The following is a 17,599-nucleotide window of genomic DNA, read 5'->3' on the forward strand; positions in this document are numbered from 1 at the left end:
AATACTAAACATTGTTTCTTCAACCTAAGGAAGCTGATTTTTTAAAATAATAAACATTAATTTTAAACACACTATTAAAGTATTGATAATCAAACAAGGCCACTCAATGAAACAACGTTTGAATTTTGGCAAAGTTTTTTCTTTTTTTTTTTCCATTTTTTTTTTCTTTTTATGAGACAGAGTCTCACTCTGTCACTCAGGCTGGAGTGCAGTGAGGCAATCTTGGCTCATTGCAACCTCCACCTCCCGGATGCATGCAATTCTCCTGCCTTAGCCTCCCAAGTAGCTTGGATAACAGGTGCCTGCCACCACGCCCAGCTAATTTTTGTATTTTAGCAGAGACAGGGTTTCACCACGTTGGCCAGGCTGGTCTCGAACTCCTGACTTCAGGTGATCTGCCTGACTCCGCCTCCCAAAGTGTTGGGATTACAGGTTGAGCCACCACAGCTGGTACGAATTTTGGGAAAAATTTTTCATACTAACACATTGGCATATCAGTTATTAGTCGGATAAAAGTTTTCTTCCACATATGAAGTTATAAAATGCCACTGCCCCGAGATAAAATCTTCTGAAGAGTTATTAGATGAATGGCTGACATCGAATAAAAATGCACAAAGAACATTGCCATAACAAACTTTTGATATTCAAAGGGCTACATTTGAGGGGTACCCAAAAGAAACCTCTTTTAGCCAATATTTACATCCCCCTTAAAATCACCTACTACTCTCTCTATATATGCCCATTATGATAGGATATCTTTTGAGAACCTGCCTCCAGAAATAAAGTCTTCAAAAAGTTTAGACCAGGCACGGTGGTTCACGCCTGTAATCACAGCACTTTGGGAGGCAAAGGCAGGAGGATCTCTTGAGGCCAAGAGTTTGAGACCAGTGTGGGCAACAGAGCAAGACCCCATCTCTACAAAAAATAATAAAAATAAGTTTTTAAAGTTTAAAAATACAGCATTTCATTTTAAAAACTGCCTAGAAAAGCAGATTTTAAAACAAATAAATGTTACTTGCATCACTAAATACCCCCCTAACCTTCAAACAGTCTCTACTCCAATAACACGCATAACAAATAAAGCCTAGGCCCTTATAGCAATTGGGTTAAGAAAGGTTAAATTTCAGAATTCATAAAGATAGGAGGCATTTCTCATTCTTACAGTAGAGACTACCTGCTGTCGTCTGTGTACATGCTTACAATAATAAAGGCCAACCTTTTATTAATGTTTGCTAATAAATATCCTTCTGACTTTCCATTCCAGCTAAGATTTGATAATATGGTTGACTCTTCTGTGTTTTCATCACAAGCAGCACTGTTACAGATATCATTTCCTCTTAATTTACCCACAGGCTGTTTAAATCATTTGGAAAATTATTTTCAAAGGACTCTATCTGGGGAGGTCTTTTGGGTTTTAGAGTAGGCTTCTTTCTACTCTGGTTTTCCGCAGCTGTGGGGTCAATCTATCAGAATTTCGTGGTTGTATCCTTTGCACAATCTGTAACATTGTTTAAGTTCAAAACTACATACATTATTTCATCAAAATTAAAAACTTTTGGGCATTAAAAGATCCTATCAAGACCATGAAAGACAACGCACAGATATTAATATATCTGCAATCCACAGAAATATTTGGGAAAAACTATTTGTAAATCACATATCTGATGTGAGAATAACATCCAGAATGTATAAAGAACTACAACTCAACAACAAAAAAGCACACATCTCAATTCAAAAATGGGCAAAGGATTGAACAGACATTTCTCAAAAAAAGACATACAAATGACCAATAGCACATAAAAAGATGCTCATTAGCATTAGCCATTAGGGAACTAAAAATCAAAATCACAGTAATACCATGTTATACCCATTAGAATGGATGGTTATTAATTGAAAGAAAACAGAAAATAACAAGTATTGGATAGAGAATATGGAGAAAATGGAAGGAGTACTTGTGCATTGCTGGTGGAAATATAAAATGGTACAGAAGCTGTGGAAACCAGTTTAGCTGTTCCTCAAAAGGTTAAATATAGAATTACCATATGACCCAGCAATTCCATTCCTAGGTTTATACCCAAAAGAAGTGAAAGCAGGACTCAAACAGATATTTGTACACCAACGTTCACAGCAACATTATTCAAAATAGCCAAAAGGTGACAACAACCCAAACATGTCCCATCAACAGATGGATGTACAAACAAGATGTAGTATATACAAATTATTCAGCCAAAAAAAGAAATTAAATTCTGCTATGTACTACAACATGGATAAACCTTGAAAACATTATCCTAAGTGAAATAAGATAGGAAAGGTCAAATATTTTATGATTCTACTTACATGAAGTAGGCGAATTCATAAAAACAGAAAGTAGAATAGAGGTTGGCAGGGACTGGGGAAAAAAAGGGATACAGAATTTCTGTTTGGGATGATGAACAACTTCTGGAAATGGATAGTGGTGATGGTTATACAATATTGTGAATGTACTTCATGCCACTAATTGTACACTTAATAGTTCAAATGGTAAATGGTATGTTATATATATATTACCACAATAAAAATAAAATAAATTGGCAAAGCCAGGGGAAGGTGGGGGAGAGCTATGTACATACCTGAGTTTGTGAAGATCAGACAAAAATTCACATGAACTATTTTGAAAGTGTTTTACAATAATCCTAATAAGACATAGCTGAAAATATAATACTGATCATGACTAAGCCATATTCCTATTACAGTCAGAAATCATAATTTAGTACAATTTTTTGCTTTCTCAAAGATACGAGAAAAAGCTGCATACATGTATTTGTATATTAGAAAAATATACCTTTTAGTAAGGGTTTCACAGCAATGCAAATGTCAAAGTAGCACTAGCACAAATTAAGACAAATAGTTTTTTAACTATTAGGAGATAACTGTGAAGGACTTGGTAAATGTGAAAACTTTGAAAAGCTGAAAAATCCATCTGTAGTATTTTGACTTCACTCACATAGGGAAATGCACAAACATCTACTACATTCCAGATATAGGGACTCAGGATACTAAGATAAACAGAAAAAGTCTACCGTTTCAGTTTAGCTTATCCCTGCCAGGATCACAAGAGGCACTAGTTAAGAACAGACATTTTGGGGGCATTTTCAAATTCTCAAACCGACACAAATACGTGAGATGAGCAAAAGTCTTCTAAATTACACTGTAACCTACAATTGTCTATCTTCTAATAAATTCTTCTAACATATAGAGAACTGCTGTGTAGTGTAGTTCTCTGAGACTTGTAATTATAAACTTCAGTCACATTGCTATAAACTTCCAAATTAGGAGTTCGAAATATGAGCCACATGTTACTTAACATTCAGAAGACATATAAATGAAAGCAAAAGGTTATGGCTTAAAAGAAAACTAAATAAGAAATAACTATTGATTTTTAAATAGCAATATATCACAATCATAGACACACCAATAACTGTAACCATATGGTTCTCTCAATCATCAAGCATACGCTAAACACCTATTTGTGCTTAAAACAGTCCAATGTGGTTTTTAAAAAAGGTTACTCTTCAAGCAGCTTTCAATCTAGTTGGGAGAGTAAATTAATACACATAAAACATGTTTTATTTACGTACATATGTATGTAAAAATACTCAAATACAAAGGATGCAAATGTAAGAATTCAAGGGAGACAAATAAATTCAGGAAAGCTCCAAAGAAGGTAAGATTTAGGCAAAGACCAGAAGGATAGACAGAATTGAAAGGGAATGAACCCTTCATAATCTAACTTCATCTTGCCTTTCCAACACATTGTACAAAACAAAATTATTAGGATAAAAGCAGTCTATGGCCATACCAACCTGAACATGCCCAATCTCATCTGATCTCGGAATAATAAATAAATTAGAAAAAAGGCTGGGTGCGGTGGCTCATGCCTGTAATCCCAGCACTTTGGGAGGTCGAGGTGGGTGGATCTCTTGAACTCAAGAGTTCAAGACCAGCCTGGGCAACACAGCAAAACCCAGTCTCTACAAAAAACACAAAAATTAATGGGGCATAGTGGTGCACACCTGTAGTCCCAGCTACTAGGGAAGCTGAAATAGGAGAACTGCTTGACCCTGGGAGGTTGAGGCTGCAGTAAGCAGTGAATGTGCCACTGCACTCCAGCCTGGGTGGCATAAAAAGTCATTCCAGATAAGAGAAACCACAGAAATATGAAATAAGAAGAGCATACTAATTAGCCCACTTAGTGCTTATTGTAAAGAGGTTAAATATTTTACACAGGAATACATGTCAAATTATATAAATTACATGGGAGAAAAAAGGCTCCAAAAATTGCATGGAATTTTGACATGACTTTACAATGTACTCTATTCATACCCACTACTCATTTGCTATTTGAGAGAAATGTCTCAGAACCAGTTAAACCAAGGCTCACCTTCAAAACCAGGTGGGCACCCAAATTATAACACAAATTAGAAATTTGTGCTTGTCCTTGCATATAAGGCTGTTTCATTTTTCCTTCATATTTACTACTGATTGCTTCATGGATTCAGATAATTTTAGAGCCAGGAGGCATTGTTTATAACCCAAATTTTACATGTTTACATTCCTGAAACATTTGAGTATTTGCACAAATGTCATGAGACAAACAAAATCTACTCTGTAGAAAGCAGTTTACCAGACTATTACTGGTAGTTGTATTCTGTCAGCTTTCTCCTTTAAGGAGAACGCACAGCACTAGGTAGTCCCATTTATTATGTCAACATTTTAATAAGGCCAGGTACTGTAGCCCACACATGTAATCCCAGCACTTTGAGAGGTCAAGGCCAGAAGATTGCCTGAGTTCAGAAGTTCAAGACCAGTATGGGAAACAACAGTGAGATTCCCGTCACTACAACAAAATAAAAAAATTAGCCAGGTGTGATAACGCACATCTGGAGTCCCAGATACTTGGGAGGCTGAGATGGAAGGACTGAATGAGCGCAAGAAGTAGAGGCTGCAGTGAGCCATGATTGCACAACTGCACTCCAGCTAGGGTGACAGAAGGAGACCCTGTCTCCAAAAAAAAAAAAGGTCTTTATCTGTTCCTTGGACTATTTGCCTCCTACTCCTCCAATTCATTCTTTATATGTCCAATAGAATAATCTTTGAAATTCACCTCTAGTCATTTTACTCAGATGTTCTTCTTCAGTGGAAGGTACCTATGCCCTATGGTTTGAAGTCAGTTGTTCCGGCATGGCAAGCCCTAGTAGTTTCTATGATTTGGACCCTGTCTGAACACTGTGTACCCTTGCAAATGTTGCTTTCTAGATCTTGAAATGCTCTGCTTCTCCACAGGTTCCCCCTCGTATCTCTCCTCTTACATAAACTGCACAAATCTTACTATATAGCTTGACTGAATTTTTAGGGATGCATCCAAGAAATTATCATGCAAAATTAAAATACAGAACATTTCCAGCACCCCAGTAGGCTCTCTCCTGTTCTCTCCCAGTAGTCAATACCAACCCTCAGAGGTCACCACTATTCTTTCAACACAAATTAGTTTTGCCTATTTTTGAACCTCATATATACAGAGTAATGCACTATTTACTTTTTTTGTGTGTATGTGTGCATGGTGAACTCATTTTTAAGACCAAATTTTATGCATCTTCTCTGTGTAGAAAATCCTGACAAGATTATTAGTGTCTTGAAATTAGGGCCAGTATATGATTTTTATTTCCAGAGGCTGGCATACTGAATAATCTCACCAACAAACTGGCACATATCTTTCTCCTTGAACTACCTGCCTTGCTAGATCCTTATCTGTCAAAACTAAGCCCAGATGTCAAGTTCTCTCAGAGGCCTCAGCCAGTCAGCACAGTGGCTCATGCCTATAATCCCAATGCTTTAGGAGGCTGAGGCTTGAGGACAGGATTTTGAGACCAGCCTGGGCAACGTAGTGTGGCTTCGTCTCTGCAAAATTAAAAAAAAATTAGCCAGGTGTAGTGGTGCACACCTGTAGTCCCCACTATTTGGGAGGCCTGAACCACCATGCCCAGCTAACAGTACCATTTTCATAACAAGCCCTGTATTCCCACCTGATTCTAAACTATGTGTATATATCATTGTAATAAAAACAAAAACCAAAAGACTAAGAAAAGAGGGAGGGAAGCATCAGCCATGGAACATAGGAGAAAAAGAGTCTTAGACCAAGAAAAAAAAAGTTAATCATAAAATTTAATTTAAAATCACCTGGATTATTTAGAACCAAGATAGAGCTCTGTGTGTTGAATTTTATATAACTCTGTATAACACTTTAAGCAAATAACTTTCCAACTCTAACTTCACATACAGCAGTAGGATAATACCTGTCATCATAAATGAAAAGTACATGAAAGTCATCATATAAAAATGATTATTTCATATAAAAATTAATATAAAATTATTAAATTTTATATATACCCAAAGGAAATTCTCAAGTGTTCATAAATACAATACTTACCCCATACTAATCTCTCAGGAATTTATTTACCAGCTTCAAGTATTTGAACTAAACAGACAAAACTACATAATATAATTAAGACTTTATTTTTAACTATCATTTAAAACTTTAAGCACAGGCTGGGTGTGGTGGCTCACGCCTGTAATCTCAGCACTTTGGGAGGCCACGGCAGGTGGATCACAAGGTCAAGAAATCAAGACCATCCTGGTCAACATGGTGAAACCCCATCTCTATTAAAAATACAAAAATTAGCTGGGCGTGGTGGCTTGTGCCTGTAGTCCCAGCTACTCAGGAGACTGAAGCAGGAGAACTGCTTGAACCCAGGAGGCGGAGGTTGCAGTGAGCCGAGGTCACACCACCTGCACTGCAGTCTGGGAAGAGAGACAGACGTCGTCTCAAAAAAAAAACAACAAAAAAAAAACAACAAAAAAAAAACTTTAAGCGCAAACTTTTTAAAAGCTGCTGAAAGGAAAAGAAATTTTGAGGTGGATACATTTAGTATAACTTGATCCCTGTCTTTATTTTTTACCCCCCAACCTTACAAACATGAAAGCTCTCCACATCTTCTCTCCATCATTTATACATTTATACATTCATCCAGACATCCAATATTTACTGAGCACTTAAAATACATTAGACACTGCACCTATCCTGACACTGGGGATTCAGCAACAGACCTGACAATAAACATGATAATTACATATTATGATAAAGGCTGTACACAAACTGTTCAGAATATTGCACAATAGTGATAGACAAATACCACTTCATATGAGGTGATAAAAGAAGGCATCCTTGAGGCCATCTGAGCTGTGGGCATCAGATACGAGAATGAGCCAGACGTGTAAAAATTCGTAGTCTTTCCAGGATGAGAGAAAGTGGCAAATGCAAAGGCTGCAAGCCAGAACAGTTTCCAAGAACAAGAAGATGGCTAGTGTAGCTAGTGTATAGGAGGCAAGGGGTAAATTACTACAACTGAGGTTGGAGTTTTAAGTAGGGACCAAATTATTTACAGCCTTGTAGACCATTATAAAGACTACATTTTTAAAAATTAATTATAGACTTTAAAGAAAGGAATAACAAGATCTGATTTGGATTTTAAGAATACACTGACTGTGGGAAACTACTGCAGTGTCTTGGAGCAAAAGACGGCAGTGGGGACTAAAGTGCAGGCAATTAAGCAGAAGCTAACAGACTAAACTGAATACCAAACTAATAAAACTTGGTGACAGATTCTAACTGGAGATAAGGGGATAAGGTCAGAAATGAGAGAAAGGGAGAAACTGAGGATATCTCTAGATTTTTCAGTATAGTACTTGGGTTGCAATAGTGATGCCATTTGCTGTCATGGGAAAGACTAGTGGAGGCCTATCTTGATAGAAGGATCCTTTCCACAATGGAATCTCTCCAGACCCTTTCACAAGTCATTACCAAAAGGCAACCACAGCAAACGTTAAAAGGCTTTTGCCACAGGATAAGATGCTGGGACAAGCAAGCTTCTTTATAGAAATGAAAGACACTGGAGAACTTCCTCTATAAAATCTCATTTTAGCATAGTTTTGCTTTTAATGCAGTCCAGTGTCTAGTATCCCAAGAAACATGTTATAGGCAAGGTTTCAAAACATCAGTTCTCCTGAATCTTATACACGAGATGGCGAAGAGCTTAAGAATTCCCTAGGCCGGGCGCGGTGGCTCAAGCCTGTAATCCCAGCACTTTGGGAGGCCGAGACGGGCGGATCACAAGGTCAGGAGATCGAGACCATCCTGGCTGACACGGTGAAACCCCGTCTCTACTAAAAAATACAAAAACTTAGCCGGGCGAGGTGGCGGGCGCCTGTAGTCCCAGCTACTCGGGAGGCTGAGGCAGGAGAATGGCGTAAACCCAGGAGGTGGAGCTTGCAGTGAGCTGAGATCCAGCCACTGCACTCCAGCCTGGGCGACAGAGCGAGACTCCGTCTCAAAAAAAAAAAAAAAAAGAATTCCCTAGGCCAGGCGCGGTGGCTTACGCTTGTAATGCCAGCACTTTGGGAGGCCGAGGCAGGCGGATCACCTGAGGTCGGGAGTTGGAGAACAGCCTGACCAACACGGAGAAACCCCATCTCTAGTAAAAATACAAAATTAGTCGGGCATGGTAGCACCGTGCTTGTAATCCCAGCTACTTGGGGGACTGAGGCAGGAGAACTGCTTGAATCCGGGAGGTGGAGGTTGCAGTGAGCCAAGATTACGCCACTGCACTCTAACCTGGGTGACAGAGCAAGACTCTGTCTCAAAAATAAATACATAGGCCGGGCACAGTGGCTCATGCCTGTAATCTCAGCACTTTGGGAGGCCAACATAGGTGGATCACTTGAGGTCAGGAGTTCGAGACCAGCCTGGCCAACATAGTAAAACCCTGTCTCTACTAAAAATACAAAAATGAGCCAGGCATGGTGGTAGGTGCCTGTAATCCTAGCTACTCGGGAGGCTGACGCATGAGAATAGCTTGACCTTGGGAGGCGGAGGCTGCAATGAGCCAAGATAGTGCCACTTGCACTCTAGCCTGGGCGACACAGACTCAGTCTCAAAAAAAAAAAGAAAAGAAAAGAAAAAGAAATAAATAAAAACAAATTAAAAAGAGCTTTATGTTAATGAATACTAAATTCCTAATAAAGAGGGGTGTTAATGGAAGGCCTTGAATACTGGTCATCTTTGAATAGATATGTCTTAGGATAGATTGCTGACTATAAAAGAAAATTCTCTTCTATTGCTGCATATCTCACACACACACAACACAAAAGAAACAGAAAGAACAATAAACACTTGAAAAGCTAGTTTTTATCAGGCTTTTGTATCAATAATTAACTACATACCTCTAACTTCCAAGAGTTCTTTATTATTAAATGAGAGGACTTATTGGAATGCAGAAAAGACATGAAATTGCTCAACTTAAAAACACAAATATGTCATGAGGCCCAGAAAGCAAAAGCAGAGGCATAAACAAGCTCTCAAAAGAGAAGCCATGCTTCCTGGATACAGTATGAAAAGAACTGTCAGTCCCACCTTAATCTTCTCAGTATACTATCCAACTACTAATTTTTAGTCCATAAATTTAAAAAAATCCCTCCACCACTGCAGTTGTTTAACATTAAAGCTTCTAATTCAAACTCTCAGTATTACTCTAGTGCTGCAAAAACAGATTTTTCTATAGTGACAACAAAAATAATAACTTCTCTAACTTTTCCAGTGATCCAAGTATATAATCAAGTGTCAAAAATCTTCCCTTTCTCATCCTGAAAAAATATCTGGCTATTGGTTGGGCATCACAATCCCAACTCTAACTTCCTTACACATCTTTCTGGAAGGCAACTCTGAGTGCTGTCACTGTAAAGTCTCACTATTCACAAAGAGAGACAATGAACAAGAAAAAACAAACAAGAGCTGTCCAGTTTGGTAAATGTGGAGCTCACTAACCAGCAAGTGATGTCACCTCATTTTGCTCATCCCCCAAAATCCAGAGTTCATCAATATATTTATCTCTTCTTTGTCAGTGACACACCAAACTTACGAACTGAAGATTAGTGAGGTGAAAACAGTGAAATTAGTGAAACCATGAGATCTGTGAAAACAGCACCTTTGTAACCACTCAGGTGACTATATAAGCAGACTAATTAAAAACTGCCCCATTTTTCTCCTTTACAAATAGTCAGATCTGGCTAGGTATACTTTTAAAAGGCTTAACTGAAACCAACAATTCCAAACTAATGCTAGAAAGTTCACTGGTGAATTTTAAAAATTCATAGGAAGGTAAAATAAGTGCTTTAATAAGGGAGATAAGTACTGCAGCCCAGAAGGTACTGACTGTGAAATTCAATTTCCATGTATAGAATAATACATTATGCTAAACCAGCTAACATCACATCATAGGTAGCATAAATGTAATGAAATTTTAAGATTAATACTGAGAAATTGGAGAACAAAATCTTAGTTGGGAGTCATTGTTTTAAAGCATCTTAGATTTGGTGGATAAGCAAAATGAAAAGTACTAAATTGTCAACTGTTACATGCTTAATTATTCCACTAGTAAACACAACTACCTGTAAGTGACTATATTGAGCATACACTATAAAATGAGCATAGTGCTAGTGGCCCTTCCAGGCCATCAGAGAAACCATACACACTCTATATTCCCATAGCACTTTCTCCTATAGCACTGCAGCACTTATTATACCATAAGCTGATCATTTATAAATGATATGCATATATACTACTTTTGAACATATTATGTGCATTATTAAACATATACAAGTTAGAACTATAAACAGAATTTCTAGTATTTTATTCCCATCCTCTATGAATAGGCTTACATTCTTTGATACAACAGCTTACAGTGAGATTACCTCCCAATAAACCCATCATAAGTTGAAAATACCATTAAGTCAAAAATGTATTTAATACACCAAATCTACTGAACATCATAACTTAGCCTACCTTAAACATGCTTAGAATACTTATATTAGTATAGTGTTGGACAAAATAACACAGTAATGTGTTGAAAAATCTCATGTAATTTATTAGCGCACTGAAATATGGTTATTAATACTATTATGGTTATTAATACTAAATATTAATACTGTACTGAAATATGATTTCTACTGAACACATATAGCTTTTGCACCATCGTAAAGTTAAATTGTAAGTCAGGGATTGTCTATATACACTTAGTGGAGATCACTGAACCAAGCTATATGATCCTAGAGAGAGGGGTCTTGGTTATCCATTTCCTTAGTGCCTAATTCACACCCAGCCTTTAGTAAAAATCTGCTGAATTGGTACCCTAGAATTTAAAGTATAAAAAAAAAATCTGCTGAATTAATGAGCAAAAGGACATTTTAAAATATGAATCCATAACATAACTTTTTGACACACTATAGTTCACTCAGCTACTAAGCGCAATATAAATGCCAGATTTTAAAGAAAGGAATTAGAAGAAATTCACCCACTGTATTTTATTACTACAATTTAAAAGTTAAGAATCATTTTAATTCAGCTGATTCTTACACACACACACACACACACACACACACACATATCACCTTATAATCCTGTTTCCAGAAAGACGAAAGTAAGGACAGAGGAGCAGATAAGACAGAAGAATTAAAAAACTGGTAAAGATTTTTAAGATGTCTTAGAGTTCTAAAAGGATCTAAAATGCAACTCATCTTTCACTGAGTGTTTTTTGAATGCTGTGTTCCACACATTTAAAATACACTTTTAAGAATACACAAGACACAAACTTAGATGCAACAAGGAGGTGAAATAAAGAGATGAAGAACATGCTGCTCAAATTTCCAGTATCCGCGAAGTACAAGTATACTTCCTTAGAAAACACACGTAATATAAACAAGAGTCAAGGCTTTCCTGGTGTTTTACTCAAGATATTGAAGAAAGATATATTCAAGCCAAAAGATAAAAGTTACCACTAATACATCTCCCTACCAGTGTTTAAATGTACACTTTCAGAAAATGTTAAGGTTTAGATAACTGACAAACAGTCTAGCTAAAATAGCGTGCAAAAACCAATCTTCCTAATTTCTAGGTGCTTCTAAAATGTAACTGAAGTCACTAGACTGCCCTTCCACTCAGGCCCAGTGTTATCTGTCATTAACATAACACTTTGTTTCCAAGGCCCCACTTTGCAAGATAAACTGCCTGCAATTCCATGTTTGTATGTGGTAATATATGCCTATTTTTTAAATACTACCTAATCGCATCTAGGCATTATTTAGCGTTCAATAATTTTAAGTAAAGCCAAGGAGACAAGTATTTCAGTAGTTTTGTCAAGCTTGTTTTGCACACACTGGACTAATGTGTGTTTGTCAAATCCTATCTACCCATACCCCCATTCATTTTACACAATATAAACAAGTAGATGAAACCAATGAATGCAGGTTTTAGCAACTATTTATATTATTCAAGTGCCCAAAAGAGGTTCCAAGCCATTTTTAGCTCTATCAAAAGCTTCTGGGACCAGGCACAGTGGCTCACGCCTATAATCCCAGCACTTTGGGAGGCCGAGGCTGGTGGATCACCTGTGGTTGAGAGTTCAAGACCATCCTGGCTAACATGATGAAACCTCGTCTCCATTAAAAATACAAAAAAATCAGCCAGGCATGGTGGCATGTGCCTGTAGTCCCAGCTACTGGGGAGGCTGAGGCAGGAGAATGGCTTGAACCCGGAGGCGGAGGCTGCAGTGAGCTGAGATCACGCCACTGCACTCCAGCCCAGGAGACAGACTGAGACTCCGTCTCAAAAAAAAAAAAAAAAAAAAGCTTCATAAACTCTTTCTGTAATCTTAAATTCTATATTAAAGTCTGACATTTACTAAACAGTACCATGCTTAAAGAAGGGGGCTTCTGGTTTACATTTAGAAATACAATTTTATCAACTTGCTGCTCTCTTTTGCTTTAATTTTCCTCTAAAGCAAACTGGTAAAACATAAATTCATTCCAATAGTTACAAATAAGCTCTTAACAAATATTTTGCTATCTCTTCAAATACATGTGTTTTAAAATTCAACAGACACTGTATAAGAAATTGAACAAAAACCTTCCAGTTAGATCAGTTTAAAACGCAATTAACTTCATTTGTATTTACAAACGTACAATCCTAGTTTGAAAGGAGATTAAGCAGGCTACAGCTGAATACAAGTTTAATTTTAGAATTTCTCAATGCCAGGTACATCACTAGTATTCACACCCTCAAACTTAAGAAACACTTCTGAACCTTGAAGCTGTAAATCAGTCTGACTAATGTCCTCTTTCATACCATGTAAGCCATTGCCTAATTGACGCCAGACCTGTCAGGCTCAACAGCATCCCGGAAATGACTAGCCTACTAGAGCTGGAAACACATCAAGAATTTGGAATATTTCTCATATTGGGGCAGAGAAAAAAGTTCAAGTGAGATTCTCCATAAAAACAATCATTATACTGTTCCACAGGGGGAAAAAAAAAGAAAGACATAAAAGGCATATTTGTGTTATTCTGGTAAATCCACCACCACCAATACATCTCAATTCTGTATCTTGCGGTCAGGTGATGGTTAACTGAACTTATCCCTCTTCTTCCTATATACGAAAAAGAGTTCCCTTCTCAAGCCTCATTTTGAATACATGTCTCTTAATCTAATTTCCATTTTATATCCTTAGCTACTAAAACCACCTGGAGCATGGCTGATTTCTTGACTTGGAAACCTGTTAACAATAATGCCTAGCTCCTAATCTTCTTAATGTTTTTTCACTTCTTACCAAGAATATCCATTAAATGTCTAAAAGAAATACAAGCATGCACAGATCTACACACACTGCAATCCCAGTCATGAAAAATTAAGACATTCCAGCCATAAACTGTGCAACAAACACTTCAGTTAGTGTGTGCTTTAGTGAACACGGACAGCGGTATCAGAGTGAGTGGTAGGGGGTTGGGGCTGCCAACAATATACTGTGCCTCAGAGCCAATAAGCAGCAGGCCGGGACTGGCAGCCAGGCCAGTCTCTAAAGGGAGCTTTAACACAATATCCGAATGCTGGACTTCCCAATGCCATTTCACGGAGAGGGATGGAGCGAGAACTGGGAATCAAGTGCAGTCAAAGGCGCTGGTCAACGTCGGAGGAGATGAAACCTAAGACAAGGTCTGGTGGCAACGCCAGCTGTCCAGTCTCACCTCAAACACAACTTCATTTCAGATCGTTCTTATCAAAGTCAGCCGCTCAAACGGTGAACGGGGCAGAAGTGGATGGCCACAGCCCCCAAGAGGCAGGCATAGGCCCTCGGAAAAGGCAGGGACTCCCCAGATACGAAGGGGCTTCCAGTAGCAGGGAGGAGCGCTTTTCAGCCGCCTCCTCGCCCCCTTCCAGCTAAGCCTGTTAGGAACGAGGTTAGGATGTTATTGGAGGTTTTTATGAAGGAATGATAGGAGAAAATGGCAGTGAAGGATGAGGGGGGCTGGAAGGGCTGGAGCCGCCCAAGAAAACGGGGAGAGGAGGACTTCCCTGGACACATCCAGGATCACAACGCCACCAGGGAGCACGAGCACTGCCCTGCCAACGCCGATCCCGATCCCCCTCTCTCAGGGCAAGCTTCGCCCCTTTCCAAACGGCCCTAATTCCCAAACGCTGCTTCCCACCAGACCTCTCTCCCCCACTATACTCCCCAAGGCCGGCCGCCTTTCCCTTCCGCCTCAGGCGCCCCACGCCCTCAACCTCCCTTCTCCTTCCCAGTCACCCACCCTCCGGGCTGCCCGTCGCGGGCCTCCCAGGCAGCTCGCCCAGACCCCTCCCCCCTCACCTCTCCTCAGCGCCTCCTCGTAGCTGAGGAATCCGATCCGTGACTCCTTGGCACCCATGCTCCCCTCATCCCCTCGGCAGGGGGTCGGAGCCTGATCTCGCCCCCACCCCCCTCCCGCCTTCTCCTCGGCGTCCCTGGGTGACGGTGACGGTGTCGGCGTCCCCCGCCCCCACCTCCCCCCACACTAACAAGTGCGGCTTCTGCCCCGGCGGCTCCTCCCGGTCGCCGCCACCGCCTCCATGCCGGATCACGTGACGCGCTTCCACCCCGCCCCCTTCCCTCCCTCCTACTCCGCCCTTCTCTCTCCTCCCTCCCCTTCCCTCCTCACGCCCTCCTCCCACCCCCGCCCCCTCCCGCCAGCTCCGCCGAGGGTCACGGGACCCGAGCCCGGAGACTGTTCCGGGTAATGGCCGCCCAGGGCCGCATGCTCCGCCCCTCCCCAAGCTAACCGCGCGCAGGAGCGGCGGGGAGGGGGACGCATCGTCGCACGTAACGCATCGTCCCACCTTGCCGCCAATCAAAGCCGTGCGCCCCGCCCGGGCGCCTCCGCCGGCGACGGGGGGTGGTGACTTCCGGGGCGCTTGAGGACGCCCCCCTAACCCGCCCACACGTTCTGGCGTTCGGCGGGTGGGGTCTGAGCGGCTGACGGTTAGTGTGGCGGTGGCCGGGACCCAACATGGAAGACCGTGGAGTCTTAAGGAACGGGGTTCTGAGGGATGCGGCATATGGCTCAGGAGAGAAAGGAGTGGGCAGGCAGGGAACTCCCAACGTTAGGGACGTCTTTGACTGGGAGGGCTTTGTGAAAGGAAAGGAGAATCTCAAGGCTTTCCTGTGACAAAAGAATGCTCACTCCTAGCGGGAAATCCCTGAGGAAAGTGGACCTTGTAACGAAGTGGCTCTGCCTTTTCGGGACATCTCGCCCGCCTGGCCCACCTTCTCCGCCTGAGCCTGCCTCTTGTACACATTCTCTGGAAAGCGCTGTGCAAAAGGCTTATCCTCTCTCCCAGAGTTTCTGGAGGGCTACAAGGCTTAGCGTTGGGGTCGTTTTAATCTGTGGTAAAACATACGTAACAAAATGTACCATTTTCACCATTTGTAAGTGAGTTCAGTGGCATTAAGAACATTGACATTGTTTTGCGTCCATTGCCACGTCCCATTTCCCACCGTTTTTCATCTTGCAAAAGTGAAACTCTGTGCCTATTAAACGGTAACTCCCCAATCCCCCTCCCACTGGGGCCCGTGGCAACCCCTGTCCTACTCTTATCAATTTCACTGCTCTTAAGTATTTTCTCTGAGTGGAACTCTGCAACCTTTCTCTTATGTGACTGGCTTATTTCACTTGGCATCGTGCCTTCCAGGTTCATGGTGTGGCAGCATGTGTCTGACTCTCCCAGTCCGCCTCTCCACTTCCCAAAGAATGAAAAGCAGGGATGTGAACAGCTATTCGTGCGCGCGTGTTTATAGCAGCATTATTCACTCATTATTATAGAGCCAAAAAAGGTGAACACAACCTATATGGAGCCATAAACGGAGAAACCAAATAGGGTCTATATGTGTGGAATTATTATTTAGTTCCTTGATTTTCAACTCTATTTAGTTTGCTTCAGTTAGTCTTCAACCTAAAAGTCACTGAATAAAGCTTCTGGAAAAGGAAGCAATATTGAAAAAGTAACCATTTGGATTAGATTAGACCCAAGGTGCCGGTTAGGTAATTTAGGGCCAGGGAAAGGTTATTAGTTCCTAAAACCAACAGATTCTAATATACCCTGCTAGATAAAGAAGGTAATATTCTGTGTTTTTCTTTTTTTCTTTTTCTTTTCTTTTCTTTTTTTTTTTTTTTTTTTTTTTTGAGGCGGAGTTTCACCCTTGTTGCCCGGACTGGAGTGCAATGGTGCGATCTCGGCTCACCACGACTCCGCCTCTGTGGTTCAAGCGACTCTCCTGCCTCAGCCTCCCGAGTAGTTGGGATTACAGGCATGCGCCACCACGCCCGGCTAATTTTGTATTTTCAGTAGAGACAGGGTTTCTCCGTATTGGTCAGCCTGTTCTCGAACTTCCGACCTCAGGTGATCCGCCCGCCTCGGCCTCCCAAAGTGCTGGGATTGCAGGCGCGAGCCACCGCGCCCCACCAATATTCCGTGTTTTTCTACTCACCTTTCCTGGCAAACCAGATCAGCAACATGGCATTAATCACAGTGCTGCCCTTTCCAGTTCACTGTGAGGCGGTTAATTTTAAGACCTCAGATTAGCTGCATTACTGAAAGGCCATGAGTCAGGGGGTTGGGAATACATTTCAAAGCCTTTAATTTCCAGGTCATTAGTTCGGTGTAGACAGACATCAGGCAAAACACCTCAGTCATCTTCAGCCTGCAGAGTGTGAGTTCCGAGTTAGATTATCGTAATTAATGGGAAGTGAATCTTACGAAAGGGCCCAGCTGTAAGGGAAGAAAACCCTCAAGAGTTCAATTACAACATATACTACGCATTATTACTGTCCTAAACAGTCAGTACCTACAGATGGCTTTGCTATACAAGGGATAGGCTTGGGTGTTGATCTACCCACTTGATTTGCAGTGGAGCTGGGAGCAAATTAATGTATCTCTTCGTGGCACTTGCCCCACTTGAAAGATAGGACTAGAGTTGCAGCTTAGCTGCTTTCATGAGATAGTAAATGATTTACAAAATACTCAGGAAAGAATAGAATATGACCTCATGTGTCCTTTTCCGTGCATTCTAAGAGATACATTGGGCTATTTTGTTACGGTGCAGATATCATAGACTACTTTACACAAACCTAAATGGTATATCCT

General features: G+C 40.7%; 1 protein-coding gene across 1 annotated transcript in view; it reads right to left on the minus strand.

The window, feature by feature from the left end:
• The window catches only part of USP32 (ubiquitin specific peptidase 32), a 222,552-nt gene extending 207,396 nt beyond the window's left edge, over nucleotides 1–15,156 (minus strand). The window contains exon 1 of the mRNA XM_025361455.1: nucleotides 14,790–15,156. Coding sequence (XP_025217240.1) covers nucleotides 14,790–14,847 — 58 coding nt within the window. The 5' untranslated portion in view covers nucleotides 14,848–15,156. The remainder of the gene's footprint in view (nucleotides 1–14,789) is intronic.
• Between the last annotated feature and the right edge of the window lie 2,443 nt (nucleotides 15,157–17,599).

This window comes from Theropithecus gelada, chromosome 16, assembly GCF_003255815.1.
Source record: "Theropithecus gelada isolate Dixy chromosome 16, Tgel_1.0, whole genome shotgun sequence".
Taxonomy (NCBI): Eukaryota; Metazoa; Chordata; class Mammalia; order Primates; family Cercopithecidae; genus Theropithecus; species Theropithecus gelada.